Source organism: Pseudorca crassidens, chromosome 5, assembly GCF_039906515.1.
Source record: "Pseudorca crassidens isolate mPseCra1 chromosome 5, mPseCra1.hap1, whole genome shotgun sequence".
Classification (NCBI taxonomy): domain Eukaryota; kingdom Metazoa; phylum Chordata; class Mammalia; order Artiodactyla; family Delphinidae; genus Pseudorca; species Pseudorca crassidens.
Window position 1 is genome coordinate 71,553,255 of NC_090300.1, and position 21,739 is coordinate 71,574,993.

At 37.5% G+C, this 21,739-nt stretch overlaps 1 protein-coding gene across 3 annotated transcripts in view; it reads left to right on the plus strand.

Moving 5' to 3' along the window:
• The first annotated feature begins 446 nt into the window (after positions 1 to 446).
• The window catches only part of TP63 (tumor protein p63), a 270,557-nt gene continuing 249,264 nt past the window's right edge, over positions 447 to 21,739 (plus strand). For 2 of the 3 annotated variants that reach the window (XM_067738402.1, XM_067738404.1), the window contains exon 1: positions 714 to 907. In XM_067738402.1, coding sequence (XP_067594503.1) covers positions 846 to 907 — 62 coding nt within the window. In that variant the 5' untranslated portion in view covers positions 714 to 845. Of the gene's footprint in view, positions 606 to 713; positions 908 to 21,739 lie in introns of those variants that run through there. The other variant, XM_067738400.1, reaches the window with a different exon arrangement.

The following is a 21,739-nucleotide window of genomic DNA, read 5'->3' on the forward strand; positions in this document are numbered from 1 at the left end:
CCATTTTAATATTACTTTAAGAAAATTATGTGTGTGTGTTTGAGGTAGGATATTTGAAAAACTCAGTAAAGGTTATTATTATTTTTTAATTAGGGAAAGCAAAGCTAAGGGGATGTGAATGGGTATCTCTTTTAGTTGAGACGAAGAGTGAGTTCTAGGTTAAATATAATCAAGGAATTTCCCTGTCTTTGCTATTTGAGATTGTGACCACAACAGGCGGTTGGCTGAAAGGGAGAATGAAGGGTGGGGGGAAGGGGGGGGTGGAGGTGGAGATGAAGAAAAAAAACAAAACAACTTCCTAAGCAGCTCTGTGAAATATTTAGTTCTAGAAGCAGTTACAGAAGCCCTCAAATCAAATCAGTATGCAGAGACAAGGAAACATTAATTAGCTGGAGCAGGGTGGACACTCATTAGCTCTTGTTCTGTTGTGAAAGTCCAGGCTGCTGAAATTAAACTCTGATGCCATTCATGCCAGCATCCAATCACCAGAGAGACCAGAAGTTCAGAGGTGACTCCAAGTTGCCAACAAGTGTGGCCACTATACGACAAGGACTCTAAAGCCGTGGTAGAGGGGGAAGAACAACTTTAGAGAGGATGCCCAGCTGGTAAGATTCGACTGTTTCTGATGTTTTAGTCCCTTGATGAATCTCATTGGCTCAAATCAAGAAACGCTCCGCCTCTTTGCAAATGTGTGTGAAGGGGGGAAGTGTCTACACTTCTATGTCTGATAGCATTTGACCCTATTGCTTTTAGCCTTCTGGCTTTATATCTATGTATACACAGGTATATGTGTATATGTTATAATACTGTTCTCCATTTGTTGATATCAAAGAGAGTTGAAGGAAATGAATTTTGAAACTTCACGGTGTGCCACCCTACAGTACTGTCCCGACCCTTACATCCAGCGGTGAGTTTAAACGTGACGTAACTTCTATCAAAACTTAATTGGAGTGCCTTGTGTATGATGAGTGTTTCTGCTGTGTACAAAGAGCAGCCTCTCTTTGTTTATGAGCACAGTGATATTATTTTGCACTTTCTGTGGACTTAAAGTGGTCTGTGGGCATCTCTTCTGGTTTTCTTTTTTAGTTCCTATCTGGATGTACAAAGTAACAAAGTTTGTAGACCATCTTCCCATGGTTTCTTAAAAAATGGTCACACCATTTTAAGATGTTTAAAATCTGTTATTTGTCTGGATCAGCACTCACCAACCCAAGAAGAAGACATTTCATTGGACAGGAATAGAATAGTCTGTGGGTGATCTTCAAGTCAAAAGAAACACAGAATAATTTTGATTTATACCTTAAAAACAGATAAATAGCCATTGTTATACCAAACAGATTGTGGCTTGTCATTTTGGCTCTGTGGCATATTTTCTTCTTGATTTGTTTCATAACAAACAGCATCTTTTGACAAATCTGACTTTTAAAACTTAACAATTATACTCAATTTTATTTCTGTTTATAGGAAGGAACGTTTGCCTAGCACTAAGAGGGAATATTAGTGAGCATGCACGATGTGTGTGTGTGTGTGTGTGTGTTTCAAATTAGAGTTTGCTATTTTTAAACTGGTAAATGAAATCTGAACAGTGTTTTTCCAGTCATAAAGTTATGGGAGATATTCAAGTCGTATGTAGCAGTGTGATGTTGTTAATTTAACAGTATGAGATTTGATGTTGGAATTTCATACTTTACTTTCTGAGACTAATGAGGGAGGTCCTCTGATTGCTGAAAATGGTGTGGTTCCAAAGGGGTTAACTTGTCATTCACCATGGTGCCTATTAGAGCCTCATCCCAGCAGTCCAGTGGGCTCTCTGGCCAGGACTCACGGTCACATTGCTCAGGCAGTTAAGGAAACTGTGTGATCTTTTTTCATTAATAAGATTTGTTACCTTGTAAACATGAATGTGGACTATGTAGACGTAGCTTCTTTTCCTGGGAGATTTTTGGTGGGCTGTGTGAGACAGCAGAAGAGGAAAAGTAAGAGAGAAATGTAAATGGAATGGTTGACAGAGTAAGAAAAGAAAGGAAGAAAAAGGAAAGAGAGAGAGGAAGCAAGTTTGTGGTCCTCCAGGTTGAAACGGGAAATGTGAATGGTGATTTGATTCCTGCCTTGCTGTGTGCCCTGAACAATAGTAGCAAAAATGAATGGCTCTGGAGTTCACGTTCTTACATAAGATTTCATTGGTGTTGGGGAGTGGGTGGATAAAAAGCAAAACACTAAAGATTTTCTAGTTCTCGAAATTTTTTCCAGCCTCAAAATTTCCTACTTCAATAAAATCTTTGAAATACTATTTCTAAGAGGGTAATTGTGGTGAAACATTTGCTGTATAACGCTTCCCTTGATGGCATCTTTTTTAAAGTAGGTACATGGATCTATCTCAGCTCTGGCAGAAGTTTTTTTCTATTGACTAGCAACCCACATGTCAATCATGTACACCTCTGTCCAGAGGTATTTCTAGTGATTGATGAGGGAAGCCTGTAAATATAGATACATGAGGAAATTGCTTTTCGGAGTGTCCTGGAAACCGGCTAATTCATGGAGCAAATATCACCTCAGTTTTTGTCAGATTGTAAAATTTAAAATAATAATAGTACTTTAAAAGTATTTTAAATGTTGCTGAATCCCTGAACTTTAATCATGGTGAGTGTCACTTTGGGGGAGGGGGGGGCATGTTGGGGAGCTGTGAGATGGTGTTGCAGGGTGGTCAGGGAATATTTATTTGCCAAGTAAATTGTTTTAGGCAAGATTATGTACTTTCCATTTGTAATAAAAACTTAATCCGCAAGTAAACGAAAGAAAAATATTTGCTGCCGAGCATCTACTCTGTGCAAGGCACTGGAAATACAAAAATGAGTAAGATATAGCTGTAATGCTTATTTATTTAACTTTATAGTACTTATATATTTAATAACATATATTTGCCTCATATATTTTAACTGCTTTGTCAGATATTTCTAGACTACTTAGTGAATGAATGAATGAATAAGTGGGATATCACTATAAGAAATCTATAATAATATATATTGTCGAAGCAAGAATCAAACAATATTCTCTTTGATACCTAAGGAGTGAATGAGTTTGAGCTGTTTTTTCTAAGCAGACAACCCTTGCAGTTCTCAGTTTACAAAATCTATTTTAAGTAAGACCAAATTTAATCATTCCATAATCATAGTCATCTACATAGTTAAATTTGTCTTTTTCCTGACCTTGTCTTTAGAAAGAAATTATAAAAGAGAATTTTCAAAAAAGGAAAGAACAGGATTTCTTGTTATTTTTAACTCTAAGCTACCTTAATGCATAAATTTCTTTTTATCAGAAAATAGAATAAATGAGAGCTGTTATTATCATTTATTGCTAAATGTTAATGCCATTCCTCAAAAGCCAATTTTAATATACATTTCAAAGTATGATGGTAGTCATTCTCTCAGTTAAAATTGAGATTTCACCCTCTGTTACTTTTTCCTTTGCACCTGAACATATTGACACATTATGTATTTAGTTGTGCTCTGATGTGGATGCTAATTTACTCTAGTCTTTACAAAAACTTTTCTGAAAATCAAAACAGTACTTAAGCTATAGAGCTTAGATTTCCCCTTTGATGCTATTGACCATTACAAGAAGAAGAGAAGGTGGACAAATCACAAGTTTTGTCATTTTATTGCTAACTTAATTTTAACAAAAATAGATGAAATTATGCAAAATCAATAAGAGCCAAAGGGTAAGATACAGTTTCCTTATAAATTAAAACCATATACAGTGAGTTCTGTTTACTTTTTATTAGTAAATATTCAAAATGAATCTAAAATTTAGCATTTTACAAGTTAAACTTTTGTTAATTTATGGTTTGGGTTATAATTTGGGTCTTCTTGCACCCTTTAGTTTTTAGAATTGCCACCTAGTTTTTAACATAAATCTCTTTAACCAAGTAATTCTAAAAGACAGATTAAATTCCTCCAGATATCATTTTGAAAATAAACCAGCTAAAATGATAAAATGGAATCCAGATTAAATTTTGAAACACTGTGATAGCTGAGGACTAAAAATAAGAGAAAGTAAAACATATTACTATTGGAACCACTTGTAAAATGATTTTGAGTTATTTTTTTCAGTCACCCTCTACTCAAAAGAAGCTTGAACTGTTAAAGTACTGTATGGATGAGTAAGAAGTATTTCCTGTGTAAATTACATATTGATTGTGAATTTTATGCTTTACTAGCTTAAAGGTCAACTTTATTAACTGTATTTTCTAAATATATCCCAAAAGGAGGAGGAGGGGAGTGGGTGACAGCGAACTTACAATGGATCATTTTGTTTGTCAAATGCAATCGCATAAAGACAGATGTAGTCCTGTGTTGAGTGTCTTCCACTTGCTTCTCCACATCCACCCTACATCCTTCTTGTTCTGAATCCCAGGAAGCTGACTTATGAAGATTGCATTGACAGTTCCTTTCTCCTCTGGTTTCCTCTTGGGTTCAACCAGTGGGCACCTCTAGTAGGAGATCGAAGGGCAGGAGGAGAGTGAATTTGGGGTATATGTTTCCCTGCTGTTCTGCTACGTTTTCTACTAAAGGCTGCAGGTCCTGTAGGGGCTCTCAACCACAGTTCCGGACGTCTTGAGTTTGAGTAACTGCTCTCTCCTTTTCCTTCGAGCATAGGAGTGGTGCTTCCTTCGAGCATTTCTAGCCACTGCTAACTCCAAAAAGCCATACCATATCTCTTCTCCCTTGATCAATAGTTCCTTTATTAAACTATCTCCAACTGCTTTTTTTTCAAATGCTCTTTTTCCTCCCAAGGTCATACCCAGTAGAAAAACACATGAAAAATGTGCCCATAGTGTTGTTTATGTGCACACGGAAACTTCAAAAATTGATATAACATTTAATAATATAATTGCTGATGCCAATTAAGGATGTATCCATCCATTTCAGTGAGCAGGCCAGTTTTTAATAAGGCTAATCCATTAATTTTAGCTAGCTCCAGAATCACTAAGTTTCTTTGTCTGACTGAAAGGAATGAGCTGACATGCTGCAGTCTGTGTAGGTTGTTATGTCAGTACTTGAAATGAAGCAAGGCAGAGGACAGGAAGAGCTGGTTCATAAAGAAATACAAAGGTACAGTTTATCAGCAGGGACTAATGTAGCCACCAGTTGTAGTCAAGAAAAATCTGCCTCCAACCCTTATAATTTCCACAAGAATACATGTCAAAAGACCTTCATGACCCACTGTAGTTAGCCAAAAGTATGACGTATTATAATTCTGTATGCTGCCCCTGAGCTGTGAGTGCATTTAAATGGCAGAGAGGCAGGGAAGTGTGTCAGCTGAGGGCACATAGGACTTGTCAAAAGACTATTATCCAATAGTCTTAACTCCACCACTCATTGATTATGTGACCTTCATAAAATCACTTAAGCTATCTAAATCAAAGTTTCTTCATGAGATAAGTAGGGATAACAACTTCTGGCCAACTGTTCACAACTAAGACATTGAGAATTAAATATTAACCCAACCAGAGTCTGAAATGCATCCCCTTAGGGTATTGCTCAGCTCTACTCTTGTGGGTATGGCACAACAGTGAACTGGAGATTCCTTCCCAGCGACAATTGTGTCCTCATGGAGGCAAACCTGAAGTTCCATTTTGCTCTATATCATCTTTCAATTAAGCACAAAGATGATTATGAGTCTTGACATGATCTTGACTTGTCCCAATTCTTCTGCTTTAGAATTGAGAAATCTAAAACCTTAGAGAGGTTAAGTGATTAGCCCAAAATCACACACACAAAAATAGTAGCAGAACCAAGTCTAGAATTCAAGTCTCTTCCCTGTTCAGTGCTATTTCTACCATAGAACATAACATTTTATTAGATCTGTATAGAACTTTATGATTAACAAAGTGCTATTCAACACATTACGTAGCTGATCCACTGTGGCAGGTATGGTAAGCAAAATAATGGCCTCCAGAGATAGCCACGTCCTAATGCTCAAAACCTGTGAATATGTTAACTTACACAGCAAAGGGGTATTAGGTTGCAGATGGAATTAAAGCTGCTAATCACCCAACCTTAAAATAGGTAGATTATCTTGGACTGTCCATGTGGAGCCCAATGTAATCGCAAGAGTCCTCAAGTGGAAGTGGGAGGTAGAGAAAGAATAAAAGTGATGTGAGGTGAGAAAAGATTCAACAGATTTTGAACATAGAAGAGAATCAGGATCCAAGGAAGGCTGGCTGTCTCTCGAAGGTGGAAAAGGCAAGGAAGCACATTTTCCTTTACAGCCACCAGGAGGAACACAGTCCTGCCAACACCTTGATTTCAGCCCGGTGAGATCTGTATCAGGCTTCCAACCTATAGAACTGTGAGATGATACATCTGGGTTGGTCTAAGCCACAAGTTTGTGGTAACTCGTTACAGCAGCAATAGGAAATGAATTCACCACGTAACGGATTTTTATCCTCAAATTGTAGGTATGGAAACTAAAACTTTGTTTTGATTTGTTTGTTTAACTAAAGTATTCCAGGAGCTTATTTATTTTCTTGGTGCTGAGTGGGGAAGATAGAAGGTATGAGTAAGATACCATCCTAGACCTTAGGGAATCCAAAGAAGAACTTCACACATAGAAATACTACAGTGAAATGTCTATTTAGGTCTTCTGCACATTTTTGGATTGGGTTGTTTGTTTTTTTTGATATGGAGCTGCACCAGCTGTTTGTAAATTTTGGAGATTAATCCTTTGTCAGTAGCTTCATTTGCAAATATTTTCTCCCATTCTGAGGGTTGTCTTTTCATCTTGTTTATGGTTTCCTTTGCTGTGCAAAAGCTTTTAAGTTTCATTAGGTCCCATTTGTTTATTTTTGTTTTTATTTTCATTTCTCTAGGAAGTGGGTCAAAAAGGATCTTGCTATAATTTATGTCATAGAGTGTTCTGTCTATGTTTTCCTCTAAGAGTTTGATAGTGTCTGGCCTTACATTTAGGTCTTTAATCCATTTTGAGTTTATTTTTGTGTGTGGTGTTAGAGAGTGTTCTAATTTCATTCTTTTACATGTAGCTGTCCAGTTTTCCCAGCACCACTTATTAAAGAGGCTGTCTTTTCTCCATTGTACATTCTTGCCTCCTTTATCAAAGATAAGGTGACCATATGTGCGTGGGTTTATCTCTGGGCTTTCTATCCTGTTCCATTGATCTATATTTCTGTTTTTGTGCCAGTACCATACTTTCTTGATTACTGTAGCTTTGTAGTATGGTCTGAAGTCAGGGAGCCTGATTCCTCCAGCTCCCTTTTTCTTTCTCAAGATGGCTTTGGCTATTCGGGGTCTTTTGTGTTTCCATACACACTGTGAAATTTTTTGTTCTAGTTCTGTGAAAAATGCCAGTGGTAGTTTGATAGGGATTGCATTGAATCTGTAGATTGCTTTGGGTAGTAGAGTCATTTTCGCAATGTTGATCCTTCCAATCCAAGAACATGGTATATCTCTCCATCTATTTGTATCATCTTTAACTTCTTTCATCAGTGTCTTATAATTTTCTGCATACAGGTCTTTTGTCTCCTTAGCTTATTCCTAGGTATAGATTGCCAACAAACACATTAATTATTAGAAAAATAATTATTAGAAATAATAATTATTAGAAAAATGCAAATCAAAACTACAATGAGGGGACTTCCCTGGTGGCACAGTGGTTGGGAATACACCTGCAATTATACTCCAATAAAGATGTTAAAGAAAAATAATTATTAGAAAAATGCAAATCAAAACTACAATGAGGAGGCTTCCCTGGTGGCACAGTGGTTGGGAATCCACCTGCCAGTGCAGGGGACGTGGGTTCGTGCCCCAGTCCGGGAAGATCCCACATGCTGTGGAGTGGCTGGGCCTGTGAGCCATGGCCGCTGAGCCTGTGCATCCGGAGCGTGTGCTCTGCAACGGGAGAGGCCACAACAGTGAGAGGCCTGCGTACCGCAAAAGAACAAACAAACAAACAAACAAAAACTACAATGAGATATCTCCTCACACCGGTCAGAATGGCCATCATCAAAAAGTCTACAAACAATAAATGCTGGAGAGGGTGTGGAGAAAAAGGAACCCTCTTGCACTGTTGGTGGGAATGTAAATTGATACAGCCACTGTGGAGAACATGATGGAGGTTCCTTAAAAAACTAAAAATAGAAGCACCATATGACCCAGTAATCCCACTACTGGGCATATACCCTGAGAAAACCATAATTCAAAAAGAGTCATGTACCACGATGTTCATTGCAAGTCTATTTACAAGAGCCAGGACATGGAAGCAACCTAAGTGTCCATCGACAGATGAATGGATAAAGAAGATGTGACACATATATACAATGGAATATTACTTAGCCATAAAAAGAAATGAAACTGAGTAATTTGTAGTGAAGTGGATGGACCTAGAGTCTGTCATACAGAGTGAAGTAAGTCAGAAAGAGAGAAACAAATATCATATGCTAAAACATATATATGGAATCAAAAAAAAAAATGGTCATGCAGGACCTAGAGGCAAGACGGGAATAAAGATGCAGTCCTACTATAGAATGCACTTGAGGACACGGGGAGGGGGAAGGGTAAGCTGAGACAACGTGAGAGAGTGGCATGGACATATATACACTACCAAATGTAAACTAGATAGCTAGTGGGAAGCAGCTGCATAGCACAGGGAGATCAGCTAGGTGCTTTGTGACCACCTAGAGGGGTGGGATAGGGAGGGTGGGAGGGGGACGCAAGAGGGAAGAGATATGGGGATATATGTATATGTATAACTGATTCGCTTTGTTATAAAGCAGAAACTAACACACCATTGTAAAGCAATTATACTCCAATAAAGATGTTAAAAAAAAAAAAAGAAGAAATACTACAGTGAGGTGCAAGGAAGGGTAGAAGTCCCTGGCCGTGCAGGCTGGGGACTGCAAGTACAAAGCACCCCTCTGAAGGCAGCAAGTTTGAAGGGTGACTTTGGTTAGTAGCATCTGTTAAGGTTTCTCAAAATGCTTCATAGTGAAATACATTTGACTCTTAGGAGGTAACTGAAACTGTGATGCCCAAATTCAGATTCAGGAAAATATAGTAGTATACACGTTCACTTCTGATGCTGTCAGGAATTCAGAGAGCTGTTACATCGATACCCTGAGACTATGACTTGGTAAGTCCAGGTGGAGCTTCGGAATTGCATTGTTAACAAAAACAAACAATTTTGATTCATGAACGTCTCAGACCACTCCTGGGAAAAAACAGCTGCAGGCCTTCTGGTGGTATAAGTTTCCCAGTTAATTTTAGGTTTAAATTACACTGATGCCTCCCTCTGAGAAATTGAGGGTGAGGGCAAGGAATGCAAAAGCAGCATTTTTATCAAGCACACCAGATGATTGGTTTGTATGCACACCCAATTTTGAGAGAGTGAGACAAACTTGGACCCAATGTCCCAGTTGAAGCTCGTAAAAAGGTACCCCCAGTGGTATGAACAGCAGAGACCACATGCCTTTCCAAAGACAGACTTCATGTTCTCACTTTACTTAAAAGCCAAGTGGATTGTGAGATTAAAGTGGCAATTTTCAATCTGTTTCAAGTCAAGAGAGCCAAGTTTTTGATTAGCTGTTTTGTAGCTCAAATTTGTCCTGACAGGGTTTCTATCTCCTTTAAAGAACTCACCAAGGAATACTCCTCAAGCAACAAGTGATGGATGGATAAAGCACTATAATTATGATCAAAGTCCAAAGACTCCAGCCTATGTAATTATGCACTTCCCAGCCTCTGAAAGTCACTTTGTTCCATTTAAAATAGGATGAGACATGGACATGGGGTGGTGTGTACTTTTTGGTTTGTCAGGTTTTGGGAAATGACAGTTATTAACATTTCTGTTTTACCTTAAGCCATAATATTTGGGGGATAATTTAGACGGAGAGAGTTGTCACTCTATTCTTATCGTTTGCCTTCCAATCTTCACTTACATTTGACTCTTTTTATTATGAATTAGACTCTTTCAAGTTCAGAGTGAAATAATTAAGCTTAGAAGAAGAATTATGAGGGCTGAAAATCTCCTTGCCACTTTTAAACTTCTCGCATCTTTTTCTTTTGTTTCAAATGAGCAAACTTAATTTCTCAAGTTGAACAGCACCCATTCGCACTTTCCATGAACTCGTGCAGCTGTCTCATAATTGAGGACAATACCAGCATTATAATAATAGGACTGATAAAGCATTTTGAGTCAAGAAGTACAAAATTGGGGACTTCCTTGGTGGCACATTGACTGGGAGTCCGCCTGCCAATGCAGGGGACACGGATTCAAGCCCTGGTCCGGGAGGATCCCACATGCCACGGAGCAGCTAGGCTTGCGTGCCACAGCTGCTGAGGCTGCACGCTGGAGCCCGCTAGCCACGGCTGCTGAGCCCGTGAGCCACAACTACTGGTGCCCGCATGCCTGGAACCCATGCTCCGCAACAGGAGAAGCCACCACAATGAGAAGCCTGCGCACAGCAACGAAGAGTAGCCCCCCGCTCGCCACAACTAGAGAAAGCCCGCACACAACAATGAAGACCCAACACAGTCAAAAATAAATAAATATATAAATTTAAAAAGAAAAAGAAGTACGAAATTGGAAGCTAGTGTGATAATTTAATCAGCCACATGGTTACCTAGAGTAGATTTTTTAAAAAAATTTATATACTTTCGGCTGCATTGGGTCTTCATTGCTGCACACGGGCTTTCTCTAGTTGTGGCGAGTGGGGGCTACTCTTCGTTGCAGTTCACGGGCTTCTCATTGCGGTGGCTTCTCTTGCTGAAGAGCATAGGCCCTAGGCGCACGGACTTCAGTAGTTGTGGCATGCGGGCTCAGTAGTTGTGGCTCGCGGGCTCTAGAGCACAGGCTCAGTAGTTGTGGCACACGGGCTTAGTTGCTCGGCGGCATATGGCATCTTCCCGGACCAGGGCTTGAACCCGTGTCTCCTGCGTTGGCAGGTGGACTCTCAACCACTGCGCCACCAGCGAAGCCCTAGAGTAGATTTTTAATGTAAGCTTTTTTTACAGATGGTGATATAGATTGAAATAAATAATAGAATACGTACAAATTTATGATAGGGGTAACACTGCAATAGAGACTTTTGCCTCTAAAGTTAAGTGTGTCATGTCTTAAGATTGTTGATTGTATTTAACTTATCCCCCATGTTGATTGTATTTAACTTATCCCCCAGTCATATCCTGACATTTCATTAAGGTGGTCAATTTTTAGAGCTTCCTTAAAAATATCAGGCTTTAGATATTTTATTTGAAATTCAGCATTAGCTTTTCTTTTCCTTTTCTGACTCAGTGTTTCCATTTCTGTGCTTGAACTTAGTAGTGTCATTTACTTCTTAACTACCTAAATAATTTATTGAAGATTTCCGTGGGAAAACTCACTTTCTTCCAACTTTTTTCATTGCAACCTCCCCTAAGTAAAAAGTGCTAATAAGATGTATGTTTCCATTTTATTTTTCTTGTGAACACTTTTATCTCAGGCAATGAATGGAAAACTTTCTTCTTGACAGGATTTTCCAACTAAATTATGAGCAATCAAAAGTCAGCATCTCAATCTAATGTGATATATCTATGCACCTGCATAAGCTATTTTTTAGTATCCTGTAGAGGCTGATGTGGTTTTAATGAATATTTCAAGCTTAGTGAAGAGATCTCACTGGATGACTTCTCTTCACATTAGCACTGGTGTGAACGTGGCACACTTTATAGATTCTTATGTTGAATCATGTCTTCACTGAGTGAAAGGCTTGTCTATGAAAGCACTACTTGCCCTTCTATCTGACATCTGAGGACCCACCTTATCTTCCTACATAAAATGTATATACAGTTTTACCTCTAAATCTTGAATATTTTCCCTGTCTACTTTTCTCCCCCCTTTCTTCCTTCTGTCTTTCATAGAAGCTCTGTGTATCTTTGCTTCTTGGGAATATAGAATATTCCTGAAAAAGCTAAAAATGTCACAAAACAGTTTTTTAAAAACTAGTTCAAGCTTTGCTCTGCAAAAGTAAAATTGGGGCATTTTGTGAGAGAAATTATGACAGCCACATATCAAAAATTAAGAACTGACAAAATATATAACTTCTGGATTTTATTTAAAAATACGTCTTAGTATTGCTATCTAGTTTATCTGAGTTGCTAAGCAGATTTTAAAGGAGTTTTGTAAGTTAGCAAATATTTAAATAAACTGATAGATATTGTTTGTTGGGGTGACAAGGAGGAATAGAAAAAAGGAAATGACAAAGGCTTAAATAGTCCAAGCTTATTGGAAACTACAAAATTATTCAATAATGTTCAGTAAATATTTATTAAATGAATATATGATAAGAAGTTTAAAAATTCAAAGTTTTTAAGTACTGGTTTTTGCTATATCAGATCTTCTAGCACCATATGAATTAAGTGCAAGTTAAAGAAAGATCTTTGAAGCTCAGGTCGAAACATAAATGTCAGAGCACTTTAGATGAAATATTCATTCTCAGATGAAATATTCAGATAAAAGCATTTGTGACTTGATATTAATGATATCAAAAATTATTAGAGAAATGACGTGTTCTCAACAATAGTAGAAGCCAAAAAAACAAATCTAGTAAAACAGTTGTTTTCCATGTCATCTTCTGGCTCCATAATTTTTATATATAAATTGTAATCATAAAATAATTTCAATATTCTATTACATAAATTACATAAGACCTTTCCATTTGTCATATATTTTGTATTTATGATAACTGCATAAGGATTTCATCATATCAATGCAAATTAATACATTTATTTCCCTTATTGAATATTTAGATTGGTTATTATAAGTTAAAAATAGTATATAGCCACTTTTTTTGAGTTATTTTCTTGGGTTCATTTCATGAACCAAATATTTAAGGAAAGCAACTAATACATGTTCAATCTATACAAATTGCTCTGTAATTTACCCTTGTTATCTCATGTAATCTGTTTTTTCTTAGCTATGTAATATGCCCAGTTTGCAGATGAGAAAATGATGCTCAGAGAAATGACTAGCTGAACCAAGATGACTTAACTAGTATGTGGAAGGAACTCTTTGTATTTTCATTTTTACCTGAGTCAGAATTTGAAACCAGGACGACCTGATCTAAAGTCTTTTCTGTTTTCCCCAGAATATGCTGCCAGCTAAGAAGTAAGAGGGTTAGCAAATAAAAGTGTATATACTTTTTCAAGTTTCTGGAAAACATTGTTCATTAAAAGGGTATGCCAATAAATTTTGCCTAAGAGTTCCAGTTTTAGATATTATTTTTAAATTTTGCTAATTTAGTAGATGACATATGGTTTTAATTAGCACTTTTTTATTATTAACTAGGATAACTACAGAAACCACGATTACTAATTTTCTAGGATCTCAACTTCTGATCCTGTATTTTTAGAAAATGAGGATGAGACATAAGCCACTAAATATCTAGTATTTTTTGAATTCTTATTATGTGTCAGAAACTGTTCTAGGCACTTTACACATTTAATTCTCAAATCACTTTAAGAGGTATTTACTAGTATTATCTATTACTAACCAAGAGACAGTAGTATAATGTTTAAGAGACTGGTTTTTGTGACCAGGGTGCCTTGGTTCAAATTCTCTGCCAGTTGTTAGATCTCCTAACTTAATCTCTGTGTTTGTTTTCTCATGCATGATTGATAGACCACCTACCTGAGTGAGTGGCTTTGAGAATTAAATGAGTTAGTTGTACAAAGGACTTAAAGACAGCAACTGGCACATAGTAAGTGTTGTATAGGCGATAGCTCTTATCCTTATTCTACAGATGAAGACATTGAGGCACAGAGAGGCTGTGTAATCTGCCCAGGTTAAAATAGCTGGACACTGGTGGAGATGAGTAGGATCTTGATTTCTATAACATTATTTTTTTATGGTCATACCTTAATTAACTCTCAGTAGATTCTATGTAGGGATGACTTTTGTCCTTAGTTTAATTGTTTTCTAACTGTTGTTGTTTATTTTGAATCACTACTTTTGCTCCCCCATTGCTGTTAATAATTCACAAATCCCTCATTCCCTAATTTCTGTTATGAAATTTGGTGACATAAATAGAATCCTCTTCCACATTCTCTCAACTCTATCCAAATTAATTCAGCCTTTTTTCCCATTTCCACTACCCATGTGACATTTTTTCCAGTGTGGTATTTTGACTTGCCACCACCTTGACCTTTTGTTCCTTGTACTCCTCTGCTAGCTCGTCTCAACTGAAAGCTGTTCTTTCTCTGCAAATACCCATATTACCCATTGTTCTTCAGTAGAAGCAAAGTCTTTTTATTCAGAGGGCCAAGGGATGGACCTAACATATTTCACGTTCAACACTGCTGTTTTCAGATCATTGTTTACCCACCATCACTCATTAATTTCATGTCTTCTGAAACCTCTTCCATCAAAGTGATTTACTGAACTTCATGACAATGCACTGACTTTAGGAGCTTCTCCTCGGTAACTTGGCTCCATTTTCTTCTTTACTTCTGCCAACTCTTTGGGAACTTCAGTATCCTTTTGATGTCCTTCCTATAATGTAGTCTCACATTTCCTTGGCTTCCTTAACTCAAGGAGCTCCCATTTCTGCTCTGTTCCAGTTACTGACCCATATAACCATGTCCTGGACTTCCTCATTACTGGAAGTTATTCCAGTCCCAAATCATACCACCTCACACTTCCATTTCTGATCAAAATCTATTGTCCCTTTCCCTCTCTCACACCCCCAGCCTGCCCTGAACCTGTTCTGTCTGCATACTCTCACAGGCCCCCTGCAAAAACCCCATCCCTTCTTCAAGGTTTGTCTTAATTACTGTTTATTTCATAATGTCTTCTGTGCGTATTTCCTTACAAGTTTCTGTCCACCTACTAAACCCTCACTACTCAAAGTGAAGTACATGGAATATTACAGAATCTGGGGCCCTGCATCAGTCCTACTAAATGTTCTTAACAAGAACTCAAGGGGATTCATGGACACTAAATTTGAGAAGCACTGCTCTAGCCTCGTAGTTCTCCAGGTATAATCCTGAGATCACAGTAATAGCAGCACCCAAGAACAAGGTAGAAATGCTGACTCTCAGGCCCAATCTGAGCCCTACTGAATCAAAAAAATACCTGGAGTTGTGACCCAGCAATCTGTATTTTAACACACTCTTTAGGGGATTCTGATCACACTGAATTTTGAGAAGCTACTTATACAACTTTCAAGTGGTGGGACTGTCTTGTTTATTTTGATATTCCTTGAGTGTATATAGAAGGTGCTTTACAAATGCAAAATAAACGAAGAAGTGAATGGCTGAGTGAATAATGCTTTTGCTTATCATTGCAAATAATGTGTTATATTTCTTTTCTCATATGCCATAGAACTTTATTTATATTTCTGTAAAGGTATTTATATGTATTTACTTAAAAAAACTAAGCTCTTAATTATTTATGAATATATACCATGTCTAATATTGAGTCCTGAACATAGTAGGTATTCAATAATTGTTTAATTCAGTTAGAATGTTTTTGTTCTACATTTTTATATTTTTGTTCTCTCTCCCTCACTCCTTATCTACCTTTCCCTTACTTGATACATTGTTTCAGATCAAGTAAAGGACCAAATAGGAGACACAAGGCAGGCAGGGACCTGACCTATTGGAATTCATATCCATATAACAACAGAAATAAATCTTAGGGGAAAAAAAAGTTGATAGAAATGAAAAAGGCAAATGAATTGGGTTTGAGACTAGAGGTGGTGGCTGGCCACACCTATAATCTATTCCCTGACAGAATGGCTTTGGTTGTCATGTCAAACCCTGTGAGAATGTGTGCAGTGCAAACACTACTAGAAACCAGAGGCAACTTGGGTCTGAAAGAAGCTTCGCTAGTCATAAGAGAGGTCTATGATTTTCATTGCCTAAAGAACTCTGTTCAGTCTCAACCAATGAGAACCCTGAAATGAAATTGTCAGGCTGGGTAACTAATGCTGCTCTTGGCAACAGCAGCCCATGGATTCTTTTCATTGAACAGGGACAGACTATAAATAATAGCATTTGTGTCACATTTTGTCACTTCCAAGAACTCCAGAAGCACTGACAAATAGACACCAATGTTCTATGCCAGGTTGCAGGTGGATATACAGGTTTTTTATACTCAGGGAGGAGGGCTGCTGTAACCAGATAGGAACCCAAATAATGATGTGGTTCTTCAGTTTAAGATTTTAGGCTAAAAATGACTATTCTGTCATTTTGGACTTTTTCTTTATTAGTCATGCCCTAAAATTTAGGTCTTTATTGGGGCATTAAAAATTTCTAACATAGTGAGTATCTGTGCTAAAACAATGACTGCTTCATATGTCTCAGTTCTGTGATGAGCAGTTCACCAAGGTCATTAAATATAACCCATAAACTAATTCCAACTCTCTCCCTCTTAGAGTGCCCACTTCAACAGGTCTTCCTCTGGTGGCTTTTCTAGTCACACACTACAATCCAGAGGGCTGATGGAGGGGATCAATTGATTGCGTTTGCCTAGAAAGCCATTTCAGACTCTACATGGTTGTTCTCTGGAAGCCTAACATCCCTTTTGCCATTTTCCTGATCCTACGAGGCATGGTTGCCTGGTCATTGTGCACGCAGCCTTCCTAGGAAGGCAAAAGCCAAATGATGGGACATTGTCTTACATACATAAAAAAAGCCTCTGCCTTTCTACCTTTCCTCCACTCACCACCTTGCTTTAGCAGTTTCCAGAATAGAAAAGTTAACACTAAAATTCATGAGTTTCAAAATAAGTGGACTAAAGAATATGTATGAGTTTTAAAGATATTACTATTTATTTCATTTGCAATGAGAATTTTGCTTCTTTTAAAGAAATCAGTATTAAGAAACCTTATGAGATCAACTGCATTTTGTAAGAAGCTTACAGATTTCTGCATGGAAAGATTAATTTCAAAGGTTTTTACAATAATATTTCTTCAAAGGTTTATTATTATAATCTGCTACTTCAGTGGGAGTACATATTTTCTATAATTTTAAGCAAAATATATTTATAGTATCAAATTTTTGAGCAAAAAAAATAAAAGCAGAAGGAGGAGGAGAGAAAGTCTTTCAATGGCAGTGCGTGCTCAGATGTCATGGCCTCTTATTTAATTGCAAACTCATCCCCTTCCCCTTCCACATTTCCAATCCCCAGTTCCTTACTATGCTATTTTGTCCGTATAATACACATCACCTTCCAAAATACTACTTCATTTACTTATGTTTATTGTTTCTTACCTGTCTCTCCACAGTGGAAGGTAAGCTCCATGAGGATATGTGTCTGATTTATACCCTGATTTATCCCAAACGCCTAGGAAAGAGCCTGGCACGTGTGGATGCTCAGTGAATAACTTGTTGATTGAAAAATTACGGAGAAGCAGTTAATTAAAAAATCCTTAGTCACTGATGCTTTCCCTGATGACTAAGGTACAACTTCTTTAAAATGACTGAAAAAATCTGATTGAGAAAAGGAGTTTTTTCTTTCATCAGGGATATGAGGTTTAAAAGGGTGGCGACCCAAAGTCACAGAGCTGGTCAGTGGGAGAGCTGGGACTTAGTCAGCATTTCACACTCAGGATTCAGTGTGCTTCTCACTAAACTTTGCCGCTTATCCTGTTTGTAAGCCTGGATATCTTGTTTGTCCAAATCTCTCATAATTTTTCAGGGTTTTATTATGTAAAACCCTTTCACATGTAGTATTTGACCCACAGAGCTATTATTAGTTGCATTTTATAGATAAAGAAGCTGAAGATAGGGAGCCAGTGACTTGTCAAATATCACACAGAAGTCTAATTGAGGGCAAAGGCAGGACTAGATTCCTGGAAGCTAATCTAATAGCCTTTGTTATTACACATTTCTCTTGCACTGTTGATTTAACAAATGTACTGGGTACCATCTATGCATCAAGCCCTATTCCAGGCACTAGTGAGCGAAAACTCATCCCCGCTGTCATGGAACTGATACCTTCAGTTCACAAATAAACACATGATGTGCTGGGTAGTGCTAAGTCTCTGCATAAAAGCGAGGCAGGATAAGGGCTATGTAGAGAGAATGACAGGTTTGGAAGGAATCCTATATGAAATGGGATGTCATCTAATAAGTCCTCTCAGATGAGGCGACCTTTGAATAGAGATCTGAAGAGAATAAGGAAGAAATCTGGGGAAGAGAGAATTCCAGGATGCGAGGAGATTGGAGTGGCTGAAACAGCGTGGGCAAGAATGGAGAGATGAGATGAGATCAGTTGTTAGGGAGCAGGGCTGCAGCGTCTAGATGTAAAAAGGGGTTGACTTTTCTCTCATAAGAATTTTATTGTCTTACATTTTAAAGAATTACTTTGGCTGTGTGCTATGTGGGAAACAGACTGTAGAGACCAGATCTAGGGGCTATTGCTCTAGATGAGAATTGATGATTCTTTGTACTAAGGTGATACAGAGTGGTAGTATCAAGGATACATTTCAAAAGCTGACCAATAGAATTGTTGAAGCTTATAGAGAAGGACCTTATTTGGGGCTTGGGTGTCATCCGTAGAGAGCATCTAGTTTCCACAGCATGGTATTACCTCAGTGAATGCGTCAATGCAAAGCTAACTCTCAAAACTTGAAAGCTTAGAGGTCTGATGCTTCAGCACAAGATCACTTCTTTGTTAACACTCAGACTGATATATGAAAATGAGAAAGCCAGTGTATCATCTCTTACAATGGGAAATATGGCCATCTTGAATAAGCTTCCTTCGGCTGATAAGCATATTCTTTTCTTGTAGACATATTGTAGGGGACAGCAAATTAGATTCAGGATGTTGCTAGATGAATATGACATGGCAGAAAAATGGAGGTCAATGGATAACTTCATAGCCTGATAAATCCATCTCCATACAGCTAACTCCATAAAGATATACACACTGAGAGAGCCATGTAGGTACTCATGTTCTTGAGCCAGAATATACATGTGTCAGGACAAAGCTGGAGACCCAAGAAAATGTACCTCTCTTCTTGTTCCTCAGCCCTGACAATAACCAACAAATCCTCTATCCTTGACTACACATTTTTCCTTTAGATATGTTAGTATATTTGATCAGATTTCACTCTATTTTTGGCCTAAGATCATTTCTGTCTCTTGACTTTGCCAATGAGATCCAGTATATTTTTGTTTTGCTCACAAAAGGCAATTAATCTTATTTCTCAGTTTCTGAGTTGTCCCCATTATTGGTTACTATTATAAACTATCTTATATAATTCTCCTAAAACTCTGCTCAATAATTATCTGCTAAATTTAGACCAATTGAATCAAAACAAATACAGTTTTCTTTTCAAATCATGGTACCTGCTGGTTGTTGTGGTGGTGGTGTTCCTATTATAATAGTAAAATAACCTAATTTCCAGATGTCTCAGTTCAGTCTACCTAAAACTAGACCTTTTTGGATCTATGGTATGATAGTTTTTATGAGATGTAATTATTAAGCAAAAATTCCTTTAATTTTCTTAAAGCTTTTGCCCTAAACCATGTTTTATTTATAATAAGATGCTTGTCTATAACCTTTATATATTTAATGATTAAATATAAACAGATTCTTAGTCTTTGTTATTTTTTTTTTTTTTTTTTTTGCGGTACGCGGGCCTCTCACTGTTGTGGCCTCTCCCATTGCGGAGCACAGGCTCCGGACGTGCAGGCTCAGCGGCCATGGCTCACGGGCCCAGCCGCTTCGCGGCATGTGGGATCTTCTCGGACCAGGACACGAACCTGTGTCCCCTGCATCGGCAGGCGGACTCTCAACCACTGCGCCACCAGGGAAGCCCTAATCTTTGTTATTTTAAACCCAAAAGAGTATGTTAGAAGCATCTCAAGTCTTTCATGTGGTTCTTTGTACTTGGGGGAGAAATGGTTAAATTTCAGCCCACCCTCCCTTAGGGCTGAAGAGATTAAATAATCAAATGATGATTAGATCCTCTCTTTATGCGTGTTTGTTATTCATAGAACATTCTATATACCTAATCTCCCATTTATTTGTGAGACATATTTGTGCTTATTACTTAAACCTGGGAAAGGTAAGACCCATTTGCCAGCAGTGTGTCTTACAGTAAAAAACCAGTTGAAGTATCCCACTAAACATATGAAATAGTTACTTAAGTAAAAGAGTGTTGTTAACATGAAGGTTTTGAATTTTTAAATTTATAACCATTCTAAAGAAGCAAATGACAAGGGATTGTTCATGACAACGTGAAAATATAGATTATTAAAATGGAAATGTATATTAAAGAAGATGAGTTATATTTTCCTTTACATGCTATAGGACAAAATCATTTTAATCTTAAAGTCAAAACATGATTATTTTGTTTACTGGCTTTAATATTAGAACATAAAAGTATCTGAGGTTACTTGATACTCATATCCTTTACGACATTTACTAAAGGGTAAAACGTGTACAAGTTGTTGGTATATATATAATTATTTTTGAATAAAGTAATTTTAAGAAGTATTTTTCAGCTGAATCTTTGTGGGAGAGATATATTACTAATGCTTACCTTGAAAGAGACTAGAGTTCTCAGATATGCCAATGTTGTAATGGCTTTTTTCCAAAAACATCTATCTAAAAAAAAAAATCCTAAAGAAACGATCAATAGCATAAGTTGGAAAATCTAGAAATCATAAAGCCCTTTCATATTTGCATTAATGACCTACGTATTTAGAAATTTCATGTACTGAGATACCTCACACGCAGATTTCAACATAAAATTTCCTGGCCCAAGTCTTTTGTGTCATGTCCTCTTATTTTCCACGGTCACATGCCCTCAACATACTTTTTTGTTCAGCTTGATGAGCTAGAAGGGATCTTAATTGAGTTAGTGGAGAGAAGCCAAATTTTTGCTTTTGCATTCCACTGAGAACACCTGAATGGGAGGGTCATGGGACAGTTCTTGAAATGTAGCACCCTGCAATGAATTTTATAGTAATATCAAGCCTTGATCATCAGTTAGCAAGAAATGCCATAGCTAACCTTCTCATAGACTCACAGAATTTGTGGAAGTGAAAGGAACATTTGTCATAATTTTTAAAGCTCTCTTTAGTCTACTGGAACAAAATTAAATGGAAGTTGAGATATCTGCTTCTGTAAAATCTTTAAAAATTAGAGAGACTTATGATTTAATTTAACTCCAATATGCAAGGATCTCACAGACTGTAACTTCTCTTACAACAAGAAAAAGCTGGACTGAAAAATCAACAACTTTTCTTGTACCTATTAGAAAAGTGAGGTTGCAAGACAAATAGCCACCATAAAATCTGAAGAGATAGGTTCATGCAGAGAGAAAGACAGTAGAGATCTGCCTAGCTGCAGCAGAAGCCATAAAGTGGTGGGATCATTTAACTGATTAATTGCTGGAGGTTGTGTCCACTAGCTTAAAGCAAGAGACCCTTTGAACTGCAGTCTTGGAAGAGACCCACACTTTCCTGGGCGTCTACTGGGAACCCCACCAGGTTCTTACTATGAGGATCTGAGTAAGATCCCCCATGGAAGGGAAAGGAAAGAGAAGCCAATGTGAAATAAAGTGTTCTCTATAACTTCACAAAAGGACTATTATCTAGAGGGAAAGACTACCAGAGGCTCATCAGTTGGTAATCTTCCCTCTCAGGTCCCATCCACCTTTAATATCTTCGTAAGGAGGAAAAATAACATCATTGAGAGGGGCCAGGCTTTCAAGAAAATAGATTGGGAATAC